A 20,357-nucleotide genomic window follows, 5' to 3' on the forward strand; every position below is an offset into this window, starting at 1 on the left:
CCTGCATTCATGTAATTTAAATAGGGTACAGTGAGAAAAACTACAAATGTTGAAAGTACACATTATGCAGAATGGCTCATTTCAGTACATATGTTGAAGATGTATTGTTAATTTAACGTGTAAGCAACATTTTTTGTAATATCTGATCTACATGAGAGTACATAACTACTTTATGTATTGTTGTACTCTTAACATAAAGGACAACTACTACCCATTCAATTTGACATAAATATTAGAAGTAGGCCTACTTTTGTGATGCCCCTATCATCCGGTCCTTATAACCATGATCGGACCAAACTCCCCCCTTCATAAGATAAAATAAATGTTTAAATGTATTGGCCTGTTTCCAACAGCAGGCATTTAAACTTACAGTATAATACGACAGCCGGGACCAAACAACATTACCGACGTCTCCATTTAACTTAAGTGCCCCAACAAAACCTGCCCGTGAGTCAGCAGCCAGGGAAAAGGAGTATCAATAAAATAAATACTATTAACAATGTTAATCACACCTTTACGTTCCCTTTTGTGACATGTCAAAATGTCTGCCGTGAAAAGGGTCCATGACCATGGGATTTGTAAGAAACACAGAAATCGGTTTAAGTAATATTTGCGAGTGAGAAACTTGTACTAAAAACTTTATTCGGCGAAGGTCTTCATCTGTACAATGACCGGAAAAAAAATACAAACGGGGTTAAATTATTTTCACGATTACAAACTTGAGTAGATCATAAGATGTTTAAAAAAAAAAAAAATGAGAGCCCGTTTCTGCAGTTTGAGACGGATTATGGTGGCATTGGTGCTCTCATAGGAACGCGTTGTGGGACACCGGGGGGCCTTGGAGGCATTGGAGGTCCTCTCTGGAAGCCAAAAGGAGGACGAGGAGGGAGGCCAGCGCCGTAGCCAGGGGGAGGCATGGGAGGAGGCCCTCTCATACCTGGAGGCCCAGGATGACCTGGGAAACAGAGAGGGCAAGAGGGTCATTACCTGATATATCTTTACCGTGGACTATTGACCAAAGGTTACCACAGTAAACAATGTTTCAGCATCCTAAACAACAATCATACGCCGAGGTTCAGCGTCATTGTGAATCACTGCTGTTCACACAACGAATTACTGTACATTATCTATTACATATTCCAGCTTTTTGCCTCTCCAATCTAGGAAACCAGATCCACGCAATTTCTCCATAACTTTTCTCCTCACAAATACATGGTTTTGTGTGGTGTCACATCCTCATTTCATGTCATATTCTCAATCATATCCTGAACTATTTCAGTTCGCTAGTATAGCTTGTGAAAGCCCTCAACCACCATTGGATGCAGATCAGGTATGCCTTTCCAACGATTATTAAATCGACCATTAAATCTATTTTGCTGCACAGTAAATATGTAGAAGTAAGGTTATCAGCTATAACCGAGGTAGCATTTCTAAGACGAAGACACTTTATTTTTACAACAAAGACTGGAGATGCCACAGCGCTTACCCATGGGAGGTCCATACGGCGCTCTGGGTGGCATGCCCATAGGCGGGGGTGGGGGCATGCCAGGTGGTAGCGGTGCCCGTGACTGATTTGATCCTGGGGGAGCAGGAGGTGGAGGCACCATGCCAGGAGGACCAGGGGGGGGCATGGGCATCTGAGACATACCTGTGGAACAGAAACCATAACGTCTACAGGCGTGCGCCAGCAAGGAACTACTTTCATAGTTTTTTTATAAACACCCATGACAGTATTGTCAGTATATTATTGCATAACATTTGAATCTTTAACGACTTGTACCTGGATGCATGTTGCCAGGGAAGGGTGGTGGTCCGGGGGGAGGCCCGCCACCCTGTTGGCCTACCCCCGCATTAAGAGGCATGGACATTGAAGGGGGCATCGATCCAGGAGGAGGAACCGGAGGGAAACCTGGAGGTGGCATGCCTGCACAGAAAAAAAGTTGCATTTACAACTTATTATTGCATATTCCTCTGATACACAATGAATTGGTTAAATATTATAGTCATCTTGGCCATTGTTGTCATTTTTAAATGTCATTAGTATCTCATAAAAGGGGCTCATTTGTCAGATGTCGTGCTCCCTTTTAGTTACAGACATCACACAAGATTAAATCAAATTGATTTAATTATCACCTACTCATCAGTCGGAGAAGCACACCGACAGAGTTCTACTTTCATCTTGTCGCTGGTAATGAAACCGGTTATCTGCTCTCATGGCAGTCACCACAATCAACTACTCAATCTATAGCAATCAATCAGAGGCATCTGTTGTATATGGAATATGACAACACCATCTGTTGCAGCTTTGGGGAAATAAAGAAATATGTAAGAAAGTTTGCAGATGTTTAATAGACTTTCTTGAAGCCAACAGAGCCAGTGGTGCGATCGCCAGTTTGCTCGTGTACAAAACTACATTATATTCTCTTTGAGGCGCATGACCTGAAGTGATCATCTTTTAAGTTATTACTAATGGGATATTTCCTCATCTGCTGGCTGAAAATGTTCTGCATTGCACTTCCAACGGAGGTTAAACGATGAACTACTGAAAAGAGAAAACCCGATATGTTTAACCACAGTTTTTCAGTCATACCGATGGGCATCCCGCTTCCCATTGCAGTTAGAACCGGCGTCGGAGCACTCGCCGGCGGTGGAGCATCTGCAAACAGCTGATGTGGCCTGTCTGCCTGTGAAAGAGGGTTTTGTGCAGCCAGGAGGCGCTCTGCGGCCGAGCCATGCCGTTCTCCTTTGGAGTCCTTCTTGAAGGCGTAGGACACTGTGATGGGCCTGTTACAGAGGTACTGGCCGTTCATGGCCTCAATCGCGGCATCTGATGCATCGAAGCTCGCAAAATTGATGAAAGCATAACCCTTGGAGTTGCCGGTGTCTGGGTCTCGCATGATCTTCGGCGTCTGGAGGATCACGCCAAAGGCACTGAACGTGTCGTAGAGCAGTTTCTCATCAATCTCCGGATCCAGATTACCAATGAAGATGTTTGCACCCACATCCAGGTTTTTGTTGTGCGCGGAGGCCTTATTAACTCGAATGGGTTTGCCGTAGAGCTTTATCATATTCATGATTTTGATGGCATAGTCAGCATCTTCTTCACTAAGGAACTCCACAAAGCCATAACCTGGAAACCGAAAGAGAAAATTAGCACCGTGATTTATATTTATCTACAAATGTAATTTTAATGGAAATGATAGTTTCTTGAGTGACCACGACTATCTTCACAACAACCAGAGAACATCAGCTGTGATACTCACCTTGATGTTGACCAGTGACCCTGTCTTTTGGCATGTGCGTGTTGACCACAGGACCAGCCTGCAGGAAAAGCTCCCATAGTAATGGCTCTGACACTTTCTCATCCAAGCCGCCAACATACACAGTGGCGTCTGAAAAAACAAAAAACAAGTTAAATTAAACCTCATATTGAAATGATCTTAAATCTCTAGATTAGACTAAATTTAACATGGATTGGAGAGTTGTATTGGTAACCTGTGATGGAGATGTTTCATTCGATTTCACATTTAATTGAGTTAATGATGAAATAAAGCCCTTAAACATTTTGTGGCTATAGTTGAAATAAAAATTAATTAATTAATTTCAATGCTAAATTAGTAACTCCAATATTTTTTCTATGATGCCTAAATAAGGTGGCTTTTATAAAAAAAAGATGTTGTATAAGAGGTAAATAATAAAGCCTTTTTATCTTTTATTTACAGCTCTATTAAACAATAAATAATTATCTAACCTACCTGTTATTAATGTTGTAAAAATAATAATAATCTCTACAGACCCTATGCCTTGCTTATCTAACACCGTTATCTTTACACTTATATTTGGGATGTCGCTTTTACCCAAAGTGTGATCATGTGTTTAGCTCCTCAACATGACTAAAGCTAGGTTGCTAAGCTAACTTTAGCCGTTAGCCAACAGGAGGTACCTCTGCTTCTAATATGCTCACAGCTGCCATACTTCAAATTAATCAAACAGCAACGGTACACATTAGCTCTTATACAGAAAACGAGTATAATACACCAAAGTAAAGTTAAATAGAACTTCAATGAATGGCGCAAGTAGCGGCAAACCAAGCTAACAACTAAGCACTTCCATGTGATCGACCGGTTGTTTACCACGAACTATTAGTTTAACCGTCGTCTGGTGGCGTTCATAAAAACAAGGAGAGCAGTTTGAAGTGTGACCCACAAGCGGACTCATAAATGACTTGAAGGAAAGGCTGAAAGGGGTTTACAATGATGTAGTTACCTTGGTTTCTCTCTGAAATTGGTCCCGCTGCCATGTTGAATGAACAACGCCAGACGAGCGTGAGCGTCCCTCGCTGAGGCCCCGCCTCTTCCTGTACGTGTAGCGGAGGCGGAAGTAGTACATTATAAATATATAATATAACATATTTCTGCAATCGTTTTTAAGAATCTCGTTCTAACTGTATAAGCTATATAATATATAATTTAAAGTAAAGTAAAGAAAAAATAAAGTGACTACACACTTAAAGACATTGGTTGTAATATAAAAGGCTAATACCCTCTAATACCCATAGTGAGTCACTTTTACATCAAACCAAAGATTCTTTGTTATTTTTAACAGAACATACGAAAAATAACATATGTTTCAACTGCATCTCCACAACAAAGGCTAACATAATCCACACATGTGGACAAGTTCACAATTACTGCAAACTACCTTCAGCTAGATGTCCCATACTGTATTCATTATTTCAGTTGCAGTATAGTACAAACAAGAGAAAAATATTTGAAAAAGGAACCAGGAATTCATGAGCATTCATAATATTCAAAAAGCTTGCATTGTCTGGAACAATTGAAAAGATCCTCTTAATCTTTTTTTTCCAAGCCTTTTTTGAAGTATTTCAAATTACCTTCATAACAAACACATGTCTTGTCCAAATATGTATTAAAGCACACTATACATACAATGTGTAAATGTAATCTTTGTGTAAAGCTACTTTTTCATTAGTGTAAATGACACTTACACCAATAAACCAATACAAACAATTATCTATTTAGAGTTACTTGGTCCTAGTTGTGTACAACGCAGTAAAATAAGCAATATGACCAATTAATAAACATTTGTATGAACCATTTTATTACATCATATAAATCTACTAAAAGTATAAACATGGAATACAAAATGTTCATAGAAAAATACATACAATAAGGGCCCTCAGAAACACTGTTATAAAACAATACTGTATAGAATACAAAACATATAAAAACATAAACTTAATCAACATATCATGCATCAAAGCCAAAAAATTAAAAGCCAAAGGTATTTCTAATAGAAGGGATAGCAAAAAAAATAGTTTAAAAAGCCTTAATATATAATGATCACACAGAAATGTCAAAGGCCTTTGTAAGAAGAGAACTCTGAGATGAATGGCTTGTGGTAACAATAAAAAAATAAAAATCACACACATAATAAGCATCTAACGTAGAAGAAAAATGCAAAAAAAACATACAAATACAAACACAAAACACAATTCAAGATCTCCAGCCCCATAATTGTATTTCAGCTTTTCAAATCTAACCAAATTGGATCATGGGACGATAAAAACACCGATGAGTGTCGAAAACGTATCTGCAGATGAGATTCTGGGAGCAGGAGCAGATAAAAGGGTTCAAGCTGCAGAATTGTGACGTCAAAGTGTTCATTGTATTCATTAAAAAGTCTATTTTAAATTTTCAGTATTTACTTAAGAGAGCTGCATGGTATTTTCCAAGAAGACGAAGTTACTAAAACATTTTGTGCTGCACACATATTCTGCAAGCTGAGTACCAAACAAACAATATATATGATTACAAATGTATACCAAAAGGTAGTAGGATTTAATAAATCCTCCATAATATAATATCATGTAACATATTTAAGGAAAAAATGCTTACTAACCTTCTGGTGGAGAGTTAGGTGAAAACATCCTGCCGTTATGCTAAGATCAGCTAAGATAAGCTAGCTGGCTGCAGCATTATACGTAAAGCACAGATATGAGAATGGTATCAATCTTCTCGTCTAACTCTCTGCCAAAAATTGAATCAGCAAATTTCCCCAAATGTCCAACTATTCCTTTAAAGTAACTTTACTGTAACAGTAATATAGCATGTAATACATCATTTTAACTTTACATGAAATTACAAAAAACATTGTAAAGCAGAGTAGAACATCTTTTAAAGACCTCATGTAATGAATTCATCTTTTGAGTTTTGAATCTTAACATCCAACCAACTTCATGAAGGCACAATGATCCCAGGGAAGAGACACGGCAATAAAATAATAAATTGGATCTGGCTTTAATCGTACTTCTTTTCTGCTGCTTTGTTTTCTAGTTGCCGTCTCCCCAAATTTAGCATAATCAGTTACTGCTGTTGACAATCCAGCATTCAGCGGTGAGAATGAGCCCTCCTGCTGTTTAACTTGCATAACTCAGTTTCCACATTTCCATCCAACCAGAGCCACACACTATCAATTAAACTCTCACTTCCATTATATGGGGTCCTCAAAAGGCTACTCGCTGAAATGCCTTCATCCGTATATAATGTATTCAATACATTTTAGATACATAGAGAAATATAAAGATATCACATTTACAGTATAAACGAAATCAGGTCCTTCAACATAATACACTTTTGAAAAGGTGATAAGTGCGAGTGACATACATTGTGTTCAGCCTGTGGATATACACCAGCACTGCTAACAGATTCTCCTTCCCATATGTGAAAAAAAAACATAAACCACAAGTGCTGGTAGTGTTTTGTATGGACCACAATGACTCACACGTGACGAATCCGTTTGTTTAAAGCAAAAGATTCCTCAACTATTTTTTTGGCCTGCACATTTTACCCCCAGTCCCCTCTATTCTTTGTATCCGCTGAGATCCCGACCTCCATTTTAGTTTCCCAAGCAACAACTATTTGAACTCTTCTAAATGAAGCACATGACCAACACAACCTGTATCACAAGACTAACTCTTTAGTCTGAATGTTAAACAGCATCACTTTGCAAATCCTTTAGCTGATAGCACACTGAAAATATACATTCAGCTAGTGTCGTGGTCACCAAGCATACAATGTACATTGAAATAGTCAAATGTCTTCAAAAAGAACAATAATAAATCATAGTGATGGTTCAATATCTGATTTGTCAAAAAACCTGAGCTGCTGTCAGTCACCTGCTGACATTTTAGCAAAGTACCCACAAATTATTACAGAAGCCAATAACAATGTTTTAAATGCTTACTTGAATTGCTGGTATTATTTGAGAATGCAATTTCCACATATTTCCACTGTATTCTCATTACAACAGGCAGAGTTTCCACATGAAGGAAGGGTTATAAGGTGGGATCTTAAATCCCGCTGCAGATTTAGCTGTTTTTGTGGTGATTTTACAAATATTCTGATTATTAATGGACACGAGGTACTTGCCAGTAAGGTTTTAAGACCCATACATTTTACCTCCTTTACCTGCCAGAGTCCAAAATACTATACACAAGTAAACACCCAAAACATGAAGGAAACAAACTACATTGATCAAATGTTTTTTGATGTGATGGGTCATATTAACTTATGTCCCCTACATTCACTGATGAAAGGCAGGCTGCGTGTCTACTTTGAGTAAATACAGTATGGAATAATGAAAAACATATAAACCCCAGTCAGGTGGAATGCAAAGCAAGTTTCCAGGTCGTTTTAAAAAAAGCACTGTTATCCTGTAATCACTATAGGCACAAAGAGGTAACGCCTATAGCGGCATGTGTTGGTGTTATGGACGGATGTCAAGGCCTGATTACCTGGTCCTCATATAAAAACCACAAGATACAAAACCTAAAAGCGCCTTTATATCTATGAAGTAATCAATACTGTTACCAGGAATCCTAGTGTGTGAAGGCATGTTTCCACGATGGACGGCAGGTTTAGTGTGAGGGCAGCGTGGCCGTGTTGGCTGCATTGAGTTGGCCCACAGCTAACATCAGGATGTCTTTCTTCTCTTTGTAAAAACGCAGTTCTCTGCCCGCCAGCCTGGCGTCCTCCAGCTCTCGTTCCGTCGACGCCACCTCCTGCGAAATAGTGCTCGCTACACTCTGTTCTCGGTTCACCCAGTCGGCGGCCATCTGAGTGCGCATGTCATCATCCAGAGCCCGGTGGGAATAGTGAGCCAGCACTTCCTGCAAATGAAATAAAGAGAGAGAAAGCTAAGTGGTCTTGCCAACTCTAGATCTATTGAGACTTTTGTACATCTCTGGCCGCTGCTAAAGGATATCAAGCTAAAAACGTACTTCCAATTCGATACAAGAGATACTGATCTTAGATTGTGTATCTGCCAGACACAATGAATCCCCAAAAATTCAAAAATTCAGTGTTCCAGCTGACAAATCAGTTTTTTTAGCACCACAGCAATCCTTGGCCTCATGTTACCTCACATAAAACTGATCCCACTGAATTCCACACAGTGTATACCGATTTTAAATGCGATAAAAAGAGAGCACTGGTATTGTATTTCTCCTTGATATCGGCAGATAGCCTGAGTTGAGGTATAAGAATTTTTCAAAAGACTGTACAACACGAAGATAAGCTTTAACGCACCTACAGATTATTCTTTTAATCAATGTTTTTGGTAGCCTGTGTTAGTATTTATAATGCTTCGTCTGCCGTGACATTATTTTCCAGCTCCCCTCTGCTCTCTAGCAATGCCCCCCCCCCCAAAATGTTAAATCTCTCAAGCCATGTAGGGGAATATTTGATACAGAGTTCGTTTGTTTAGGAAACTTGATGAAAAGTGATGAAAGCTACTACTGCACTTGGATAATTGAACCCATCGGTGAGATGACTGACGGTACCTGTCGGGAACACTGTCGTTCTCTCATGGCTTTGAGACTCCCGTTCCAGTGCAGCAGCTGGAACACGGTCATCAGCTCCTGAAACAAACACAGCCGAGCCAGCGGGAATTAAGAAATGCACTCGCTTCAGGACACTCAAAAAGTAGCAGTTCCATTTTAAACCAAGCATGCTTCCTTCAGATTCCCAATTTCTATTTATACATAAGGTTAAGATGTTCTGGCTTCGAGCTTCATGCTTTTAGTAAAAGAGAAACAGGTCACATGTTGGCTTAAACTACTGTGTGTTACCCCAATGGAGTAGCTAGCTCTTGGTAAGCTAGAGGCATACAAACTATAAATCTCTATAAAACATTATGTATACATTAGCTCAACACATGCAAAACATTTTAACACAGCATCTGGGCTCAAACCTTGCCAGTGCTATTTTCGCTCCACCCTAGTGCGTCTCAGAAGCATAAAACGGTACTTAACACGACACCGAATTTTACGCACCTGAAACTCCAGCATGGATTTTCCTTTGTTGGACTCAAGCATGAAGCGAAAAGCCCCAATTCCTGTGTTGGGATTGTCAGCCTCTTCTCTGTTTCCCTGGAAAGAACTACTAGTTAATGTCAGCGTGCTGTGTTGGCCCAAACAACAGCTAGACAAATACTAGATTTTTGGGTAAATATAATGCAGATAAAATAATGAATAATGGAGGATCTCTAAAATGTGTGTTGCAACAGATTTTAGGAAACAATTGACAGCAGAGTACCCTTCAAAGCATCAATTATTGGTATCAGGTATCTACCGTTCTGCAAATATCCATTTGCATGTTGCCAACTGCATTACATTTACACATTAGCAATATAAGTAATATAGTACTTGCATTACGAATCTTACATATGTGTCTATTTCTATCCTTTCATTATTATTTATATATCACCACGACATGGACGGAAGCACACAACCTCTAGGTGACTTACATTGAAGGAGGCCAGGGCCTCACTGACGCTCTTCTCAATGAAGTCGTCTGTGATGCGTCGAGAGGGATGTTCATTGAAAACAGAGTTCATCAGAGCAATCTTGGCAGCGCTGCGTCTTGCCTCTGCCTTGGTGGGACAGAACTATCAAACAGTGAAAGAAAACATGCATTAGTGGTCCGATAGAATCAGAAACACCGATATGCAGCCGAAAAAGATAAAGCCAGCCAGTGTTTATGTGGAGTTTAAGGTCTTGCATCCATAGTTGTTATGTTGTGGTCACAAAAATGTTGGAATTTTGTAAGCTTGTAACATGGCACTTGAGTGACATTTGTCTTACATTAATCGTACTGTATCAAGGGTTTCTACAACACACAATTATCATTTAATGAAACGCCATCTCTGGGATGATCGTATCACAATCATGCTAAGAAAAGGCAGACAAGGTACCTGGAAACTTCCAAAGCAGCTGCCCCCGGGAAGACTGACATAGCAAACATATGGAGGGCTGCTGGATGGAACCATTTCATAGACAACCAGAGCTCCGTTCCGCAGGTCGGCCCCTCTGGTCAGCTTCATCTGCCAGAACTCCTGTAAGGCTTCCACCACGTTTACTGGAGGGCACAGAGATAAAAAAAAAAAGAAGCCTCGTCACAGTGTGGTATATCAACAACACTCTCCATTTGTCCCTGACTGAGCTCTGAAACTTCCTCTCTAAACACAAAGATGGAAAGGGTGGGAGGAAGGTCATCTCAAGGAAGTCAGAGGCTTTTCCTGAAAATATTTAGATGGCTGCTAAAAGGATATTCTGCACCTCCAACAGGAAACAACAACAAAGAAAAGCAGTAAAAATGAGTCAGAAATTATTCTTTGACTTTGAATCTGCAGGGAGATGTGAGTGCAGCCAATGTTATTCTGGGCTGGTTGACTTCTTTTCGCCCTCAGCTCTTACCTGCTCACCTACAGAGCCTGGAGAACGATCAGTGCATTTTAGGGCTGCAGCTCTGCGACTAATGAGGCCTCTGTAAAGAAGCTGAGATATATTCTGACATTAGATATATAAATCCTTGGACTGCAATCCAAATAATTGAGTTATTGCTCTTACTGTTTGAAAAAGTAAAGTGCTCACTGTAAACTGTTCTCTTGTTTTAAGCCAATAAAAGTAATAACTTCTATAACTAAGTTGCTCTTACTTACACAACAAATATATAGGAATCCATTGTGTACTCTGTTTAAAACAGTATAAAACATATTTGTTTTCATAAATACACGGTGCTACATGTATGATGAGCCATGGGATGTCCAGAAAATGCATTTAATTTTACTGAAATGTAGAGTAGTTGCTCTAAATCAAGGGCCACCTAAAGCAGGCTCAACCCACCAAATTCAGACCCAGACCAAGTTATTTTTGAGCATCTGAACGGTTCAGGAAAGGGATAAAATAGAAAGACAGGAAATATCGGGAGATAGCGAACACATGCGGCAATGGTGCTGGCCCAGACTCTAACCTGGCCCGGTATCAATCGGCACATATTTGACAAATGGGAGAAAGGAAAAGTACAGTTATAAAATATAACTGACAGAATGTGTTAATAGTCTTGGGTTTTATTCCCTGGTAATAACATGATTATAACTATACCACAGAAAAAAGGTGGAAAACACAAATTACAATATATTGTAGGGGAAATAATGAGTGCCGAATGCTCAAATATGGCTTTTCTGTATAAATGAGATAATTTACCCAACAAGTTTTCTTCCATAGAATAAATCACAAAATTGGAGCGACATTAAGATAAAAATATCAACAGTCTTTGTGGTGCTGCCAATGTTGTCGGTGTTAAGTAGCCTAAATGGGATAGAGGAGGGAAGAAGCTGTGAGTCAGGAGCACAGAGGGACAATCTTTTAGAAATAAATCCTATTAGCAGACAGGAACACTTGTTTTAGCTCAACAGCCAACATTATAGCAGCTTTTGGTGTAATGTTAGTTTCATGCATAGTTCTGTCCAATGTGCTGTAGTGATACATATATATGTGAGCATAAGTATAATCATAAGTATGGAACAGCAACTTGTGCTTCTTTCTCTAAAAAGTTAGTTGTGCAAATTACATCCATCTGGCAATCCTTACTAAGAGGAATAGTCAGGATAATAGGCAACATATTTTTGATTAAAAAAAGATGGATAAACCCACAACATCTTTGCTACTGACGATAAGTAACGTGATATACAGTTACATTACAGGACCAGAGATGTACTGTGTCCAATGTGAAACAAGTTACTAGAATAAAAGCTTATTGTTCGTAAATGTAATCCTCCAGGGCTGTGCTACTTAATCCTTTAATGAAGTTGTTGAAAACAATGTTATTATACGTGTTAATATCAAAGGAAAACTTTGATTCCAGAAAGAAACATTATTGTGGTATTGTATCCGATGAAAATCACCAGAATACACGGTAGAACAATATCAAGTCGGTTTATTTGACACAATGTAGCCAAACATGCCATTTACAGGAATACAACGTTAGCATGGGGGGGTTCTGTTGCTAATCCACTTCCAAGCGGATGGCGCAGCTAAAAGTGGCTGTTTCTGCTCCTCCAACTCCAAACTGCACCATATGACACACACATTATCACCGCTATCTCCACATTAAACAGAGCAGTATACCACCAGTGGACGTTACCTCTGCCGTAACCTTGCGTGTGTTTGGCGAAGCTGCGGACCACCGCCTCCACCGCCTCCTTCAGCACCGCCGGGTTCCCCGGGTTACAGTGCCCGGTGGCCCCCAGCCCCGCTCCGATGCCGCCGTACAGGCTGTGGAGCTGCAGCGGAGGCAGCGGTGGAGGAGGCCCGGACGAAGCGGCCAGAGAGGCCGGGGAGGGCAACAGCGGCGCGATGGGGACCGTAACCCCGGGCCGGAGAGAGGAGCGCAGGGTCCCGGTCGGTCCGGAACCGAATCCAATGCCTGGCTGTAGCCTCTGAGGGCGGATACTGTCCGGCATCACGCTAGATTCCATTGTCCAAACGTAACGTCTGCGTAAAGTCCTGGTCTGGATTCAATTTGTACCGATCAACCCGACGGGTTCAGGTTCAAAAAATGGTATATGAGGGCTTGATGAACAGAGTATTAGCAGGGCTTTGTCAATCACAGTCGAAAGAAGTACTCAGCCGATGTTCATTCGACACATATCACCGCTGCTGTGCATCCTCACTCTCTGGATTAGGCTGCGGGATTGTCAGTCAACTGATGCCTTCACGGATCCCTCGTACTCTACAGACTCTGAGTTAAAGAACCATGACTGTATTTTTGCATGTCAAACCATTGATGTCCGTGGTTTTAGTGCATTATCTACCTCTAATAAATCCTACATAATGGCTGTAGGATGCTTCTTTAATGGATTGTGTGCTTGGTTTCTCATCCGAATTCAGAAATTCAGTGTCTAAGGACAGCGTGTCATATGCTGTAAACATTGTAAAGCCCTCTGAGCCAAATTTGAGATTTGTGATTTTGTGTTATACTATACATAAACAAAATTAATTTGAATATAAATGACGATTGTAACCTTGACTTTGGCACTGGTTTTCTATTTTATCAGGTTTATCAGAAAAGCGTTAATTCAACTCGGTTGTGTGTGATTGCATTACATCAAATGGTCGTGGTGTCTTATTTTCTATGCGCCAGCATTTACAAACATGAGGATGACATGCTATTAGAAAGTCAGTTGGTGATGGAAGATGTGGTGCCGGAAAAAAACATATAAATAAGTAAATTACACGACATAGCAGAATATTACAGTGTGCCGCTTCTCACAAGAGATTTCTGATAGACGCTTGTTAATCTCATTTGTAGAACCAGGACGTCAATATTTGATTAAATTATAAACTTTACCAGATGCATTTCAATTCTATTGAAGTTTACTTAATGCTAATAAAAACTGACAATGCAATTGTTTACTCAATTCCCCTTTAAATGGTCAAGTGGCACAGAAGGAAAACAGATGCTGTTGTGTAATGCTTTAAAACAATTCCTTAAAAGAACAAACTCCTGAATATCACATTTTGATGACTTGTGCTTTTTCCCCCCACTATGGTATGCTTGTTCAAGTTATCTGCATACCGTTGTCATAATTACGATCTTTTCTATCGCACCTGAATGCAGCAGTGGAAAGTCAAAGAAATATCAAGCCAAGAAATCTGAGCCTCTCTGTTCTCTGGCACCAACGGAGCAGAGCTACAGTGAGGGTTTACAGCTTCAGCTCTGCAGCCTGGAGCATGTGATTAAAACTTAGAGGCCGAGTAACTCAATTTATTCGATAAGAGGGTGAAAACAATGATGATCCTTCTTTGAAACAGACAATAAAAGTTTGAAGTAACTTGGTCGAGTTTTGAGTTAGTGGACCACTAAAGACTTGAAGAGGAAATGGGACATCCTCTTGAGTTTCCTAAATGTTTTTTATGACTTTCTGGTGCTTGTGTGATTTTTCATTCTTTCTGTGGTCTGGTTTGAGGCCAGAGGAGTGTGGAGGAGGATCTTTTTTTTTCAGAGCTGAATCTGCAAAAACAAGGTTTAAACAAATTCGAGTAGACTGAGGAACGGTGGAAATTCCACAAACATCTAACATTTGAGCTGTGGCCTGTTTACATTGTTTGCTGGAGCACACACACACACACACACACACACACACACACACACACACACACACACACACAACAGTCACATATCAGAATTGTAATGAGTGTTTGGCTCACTGGAGGGCGTGCTCTCATTTCATTACATCAGTTAAGTTAATAACCTCAGCTATGCAGCTCAGTGACGTTTGGTCACTGATGTTGTTCTCCAGTCGGTTTCTAGTGCTTAGTTTTATGTGTGTTCGCTGCATTTACTTTTTTCCCACTTCTTGTTATGTTTTCCTTCTCTCACTGTCGCTCAAATAACAGTAATTATAACTAGCAGCCAGCCTAAACATGTTGTATTCATAACAGTAAGCTTAAATGCATTTTTTTTCTGCCTTTTTTTATTTTATACTTTAAACTACTCCTTGAGTCACAAATATTGTACTTTTTACTTTACATTTTCTTGGCAGTTAAAGATACTAGTTACTAGTTAATGTCTGTGAGTTGTTGGCAGTCACCCAAAAGACATGTTCCCCTTTAAACCTGTTAAACCTGGTTTCAGTTACATAACAGTTTGAAGCCCAAATAAGTAAAACATTCCAATAATTCTCAAAAAAAACATAAGATTCCAAGAAGTAAAAATAAATTGCTGTGTTGCACAACTTTGTTTTATTTTCTTCTATCCGGCCTCATGACCAATCACATTTATCTTGTGAACCTTTGAAAGAGGCCCTGACCTCTAGGTTGGGAAACACTGGACGTAATACTTGTTAACTGTTTATGAAGTAGTTCAAACTAGATCCACCTCCACCAGCAACAACAGTGAAGTGCTGCTTACACATTGATGCATCAGTTACAATATAATCATGACATATAACAGTCATTAGGGTCATTTTAATACAATTTTGTGTGTAATACTTCTGTACTTTTACTTATGAATGTGTTTGAATACAGGACTTTAACCTGTACTGACGACTTTTTTACATTAAGGTATTGGTACTTAAGTAAAGGATGTGAGTATGTCTTCTACCACTGTGCTTCTCCTTATATTGCACTACATCTGTATAAATGTAATTTTTAGGGGATAGGGTTGGTGTCTGAAAGCTGTAGTTACTTTACAGATTAAAATCATTAGATCAGTTTAAGAGTATGATACATTGTTACAAAATAAACGACAAACACTCTATAGAGTATATTACCTAGATCAACTAACTCCATTTCTACCAGTAACAATAATAACAATCCAATTATATCATATATATATATTTTTTTTTTGTGCTACACTTATAATACAGCAAAACTACAGACGATACTCAGCTTTATGTTTTCTCGTTTTGTTCTACCAAAATGTTCATCTTTTTGCTGCAACGTTTATGTGTAGTGCTCCGTGTCCATGTCATCCTTGCATGCCTTGCATACCAGTTCCTTTTTTTTCATTTTAAGAGGATGGGATTGAGAGACGTAAACAACCTAAACTGTTTTCACCAGGAGAGTCCAGGCCAGTGGTGAACAGACTCAGGACAGAGAGAATACATTCCCACATCTGGTTTTGATCTAAGTTTTTGTAGTCTGACTTTTAAAACTCCAGTGCAGGGCTTTCCCACTGGATGAAAAGAGAGTCATAGGATTCTCGCTCAAGTTTTATTAAACAACTTGTGTTGTTTATGTTAACCTCTCACATATTTCCTCCGTATTCCCATTTACCCCCGCTTTGAATTGTTTATGACTGACTGAGGAGGAGTGGGGCTGAGTGTTAATGACTTTACAGCAGCCATAAAGATAGACTGGAACACCGTGTTGGATGTAAACCAAAGGTAGAAGGGTTACAGCCACATGTATGAGTGTCATACTTCTCCCCAAAGGACAGCTGACTGAGACATTTTTAAAGACCATATTGTTGTTGTTTTCTTAAAAACTCTTTTCATTTCAGAGAATATTTTTCAATCCTGTGGTCCATTAAATTGAGTAAAAAATAAAAGTTTTGTATTTATTCTAAAACAAGAGAGTAAACTCTTAATTCAACACGCAGACATAAATCCTCATAATTAAAGTTCAAGATGTATATAGTAAGTAAAAAACAGTCCAAAGCCATAGCAGCTATCCGTGTCTACACTTGAGTTAGATGCTAGTAACAGCATGCTAACATGCTGATGTTTAGCAGGTATAATGTTAACCATGTTCACCATCTTAGTTTAGCATGTTACTATGCTAACATCTGCTAATTAACACAAAGCACAGCTGATGCTGATGGGAATGTCTTTAGTTTTACATGTATTTAATGGACTAATTCAAATGTTGAGTCATGAGATAACAAAAGTGATTATTCTGAATTTATCCTGAATGGGGCATTAATGTATGTATCAAATTCCATGGCAATCCATTTAATAGCTGCTTAGACACATCACTAAAAACCACAAACGTCTACCTGCTGGTGGTGCTATAGATGACAAGTTAAGAGATCATCAAAGACTTCAGGATTCATCCTCTGGGAACCATGAATGTCTGCACCACAGTTAATCCATATTCAACAGTTATGATATGTCAGTCTGCACCAAACTGGTGGACTAACACATGGACTGACATTGCCATTCCTAGAGCTATGCTGCTAGCATGGCTAACAAGAAAGAATCAGAATCAGCTTCATTGGCCATGTATGAGTAGGTGTACAAGGAATTTGACTCCAGTTTTTCCGTTGCTCTCAACGTACATACAAAGAAATAGACGAATAAACAAAAACAAGGACAACTAATTAGAACAGAGGTAAGTACAAACATGTATCTACTATGTACAAATATAAATATATATACAAAAGTATATATATATGAACATAAAACGACAGGGCGACAGGCCGGTAGTCAATTGATCCTGTGATGGAGGATTTCTTGGGGACCGGGATAATAGTGGAGCGTTTGTAACACCAGCTCTCAGCAAGTGACTCTGCTTCTGTCTGGAGATGTCTCAGATCACCAACTACAAACCTAAAACACCCCACTCTAGGAATGACCTCCGCCTGGCAGACGAGCTGAATGAGTGCTACTGTAGATTTGAAAGACAATGGGACAGCCCTGACTCCATCCCCCACAGCCCCATCAACCAGCCCCAGACCACCAGCCCCCCCCTCCCCCAGCTCAGCAGGGGCCCATGCTTCTGTATCACCCCCCCCCCAGTGAGGACTCTCTCTATTCTGGAGAGAGACGTCAGGCTTTTTAAAAAACAGAACCCCCGCAAAGCAGCTGGCCCAGACTCTGTCTCCCCCTCCACCCTGAAGCATTGTGCTGATCAGCTGTCTCCGGTGTTTACAGACATCTTCAACACCTCCCTGGAGACATGCCACGTACCAGCCTGCTGCAAGGCCTCCACCATCATCCCCGTCCCCAAAAAAACTAGGATCACAAGACTTAATGACTACAGGCCCGTCGCCCTGACCTCTGTGGTCATGAAGTCTTTTGAACGCATGGTCCTGTCCCACCTAAAAACCCTCACTGACACACTCCTGGACCCCCTGCAGTTCGCCAACAGGTCTGTAGATGACGCAGTCAACATGGCCCTTCACTTCATCCTCCAGCATCTGGACTCCTATGCCAGGATCCTGTTTGTGGACTTCAGCTCTGCCTTTAACACCATCATCCGGTCTCTGCTGCAGGACAAGCTCTCTCAGCTACACGTGCCCGACTCCACCTACAAGTGGATCACAGACTTCCTGTCTAACAGGAAACAGCGCGTGAAGCTGGGAAAGCACGTCTCAGCCTCCCGGACCATCAGCACCTGTTCCCCCCATGGCTGCGTTCTTTCCCCTCTGCTCTTCTCCCTGTACATGAACAGCTGCACCTCCAGTCACCAGTCCATCAAGCTCCTGAAGTTTGCGGATGACACCACCCTCATTGGACTCATCTCTGGTGGAGATGAGTCCTCCTTCAGACTGACCATCTGGTGACCTGGTGCGGTCTGAACAACTTAGAGCTCAGCGCTCGAAAGACAGTGGAGATGGTCGTGGATTTCAGGAAGAACGTAGCCCCACATGCCCCTATCACTGTGTGTGACTCCCCCGTCGACGCGGTGGAGTCCTTCCGTTTCCTGGGCTCCACCATAACCCAGGACCTCAAGTGGGAGCTGAACATCAGCTCCATCACCAAAAAGGCTCAGCAGAGGATGTACTTCCTGAGGCAGCTGAAGAAATTCAACCTGCCAAAGACAATGAAGGTGCACTTCTACACTGCCATCATTGAGTCCATCCTCTGGTCCTCCATCACGGTCTGGTACGCTTCAGCCACTGCCAAGGACATGGGCAGGCGCATCATTCGCTCTGCCGAGAGGGTGATTGGCTGCAATCTACCATCCCTCCAGGACTTGTTCGCTTCAAGGACCCTGAAGCGAGCAAGAAAGATTGTAGCCGACCCCTCTCACCCTGGATACAAACTGTTCGTGCCCCATCCATCTGGCAGGAGGCTGCGGTCCATCAGGACCAAGACCTCACGCCACACGAACAGTTTCTTCCCAACCGCAGTCCGGCTCATTAACAAAGCCCGGGACCCCCACTGACTCTGTCATCCCCAGGACAATTTCCTACTGGTCACTCCCCTGCACATCCCTATGTTTCTTTATTTAAACACACTCGACACTTTTAACATTTCACTTACATTTCACTTGTTTACAGTTTGTTGTGCACTTTATTTTATATTCTATTGTACATTTTAATATGTTTCTATTTCTTGCACTGTGTTGGTTGTTGTTGATTGTTTAATGTTATTGTTTAATTTTATTGTTTATTGCTAAATGTTATGCACCACCCACCATGACAAATTCCTTGTATGTGCACCGTGGCAATAAACGGTTCTGATTCTGATTCTGATTGAAGCAGGAGGGGACTTCACACAGCTCCAGTGATTGGTTGAAGATCTGCGTGAAGATAGGGGCCAGCTGGTCAGCACAGACTCAGGAGGCTGACACACCGTCTGGGCCATGGTGCCTTCCTGATCTTCTGTCTGTGAAAGAGCAGACTCACATTCTCTTCGCAGATCGTCAGTGCTGGTGGGGGGTCGGTTGGGAGAGGTGAGGAGGTCGTAGGGGGTGTGGGTGGTTGTTTGATGTCAGAGCGGTTGGGGGGTGTGAAAGTGGGCTTATCAAACCTGCAGTAGAACACATGCAGGTCGTCAGCCAGTTGGTGATTCTCCACACTGTGGGGGGATGGTCTCCTGTAGTTGGGGAGGTCCTGCAGGCCTCTCCACACTGACGCAGGTTTGTTGGCTGAAAACTTGTTTTCCAACTTGTCAGTGTAGCTCCTCTTTCCTGCCCTGATCTCCTTTGTCAGTGTGTTTCTGGCCACGATGTATATATATATATATATATATATATATATATATGAAGAATGCTTTCCTGTGTTTTTTAGGTTGTTGTTTTAATGCTGTTAATGCCTTAAAATGATCCCCAGATAGTGATCATAGATTCCTATAAAATAAAACATACATTTTATGACCACACTCACATTTGTATATCTTTATTTACCACGTAAAGTGCCCTTGAGTACCTTTTAAAGCGTTATAATAATAAATAATACAAATATTATTATTATTATTATTATTTAATGTCTATTTTCATTAGGGCAGCGACACAACATGGACCACTGCATTTGTAGCCTAGTTTGCGACATCTAGACAGACTTCTATACAACTCAACTTTACAACAAAACAGGTAACTGAATCAATCAAATAAAATCAATCAATCAAACAGATCATAATCAGAACATTCATCATAATCATAATAAACTTTATTTATAGGGCACTCGAAACAAGTTACAAAGTGCTTAATATAAAAGCACTCTCTGAAATAATATTAAAATATTTTACAGCCACAATAGTACAATGAAATGCAAAGTAGAACAATAATAAAACAAGACATTCTGTCAGTTATCTTCTTTGTTATA

At 40.6% G+C, this 20,357-nt stretch overlaps 2 protein-coding genes across 2 annotated transcripts; both read right to left on the reverse strand.

The window, feature by feature from the left end:
- Positions 1-621: 621 nt before the first annotated feature.
- sf3b4 (splicing factor 3b, subunit 4) lies at positions 622-4,368 on the reverse strand. Its single transcript, XM_076106255.1, has 6 exons — positions 4,267-4,368; positions 3,264-3,392; positions 2,591-3,130; positions 1,781-1,924; positions 1,487-1,648; positions 622-955 (listed from the first exon to the last, which is right to left on the reverse strand). The coding sequence occupies exons 1-6, from the start codon at positions 4,298-4,300 to the stop codon at positions 786-788; spliced, it is 1,179 nt and encodes a 392-aa protein (XP_075962370.1). The 5' UTR covers positions 4,301-4,368; the 3' UTR covers positions 622-785.
- A 3,571-nt stretch (positions 4,369-7,939) lies between these two features.
- On the reverse strand, positions 7,940-12,840 carry lix1l (limb and CNS expressed 1 like). Its single transcript, XM_076106376.1, has 6 exons — positions 12,507-12,840; positions 10,276-10,439; positions 9,829-9,969; positions 9,356-9,451; positions 8,864-8,941; positions 7,940-8,191 (listed from the first exon to the last, which is right to left on the reverse strand). The coding sequence occupies exons 1-6, from the start codon at positions 12,838-12,840 to the stop codon at positions 7,940-7,942; spliced, it is 1,065 nt and encodes a 354-aa protein (XP_075962491.1).
- Between the last annotated feature and the right edge of the window lie 7,517 nt (positions 12,841-20,357).

Source organism: Anarhichas minor, unplaced genomic scaffold (assembly GCF_050575085.1).
Source record: "Anarhichas minor isolate MPS153535 unplaced genomic scaffold, ASM5057508v1 ptg000033l, whole genome shotgun sequence".
Taxonomy (NCBI): Eukaryota; Metazoa; Chordata; class Actinopteri; order Perciformes; family Anarhichadidae; genus Anarhichas; species Anarhichas minor.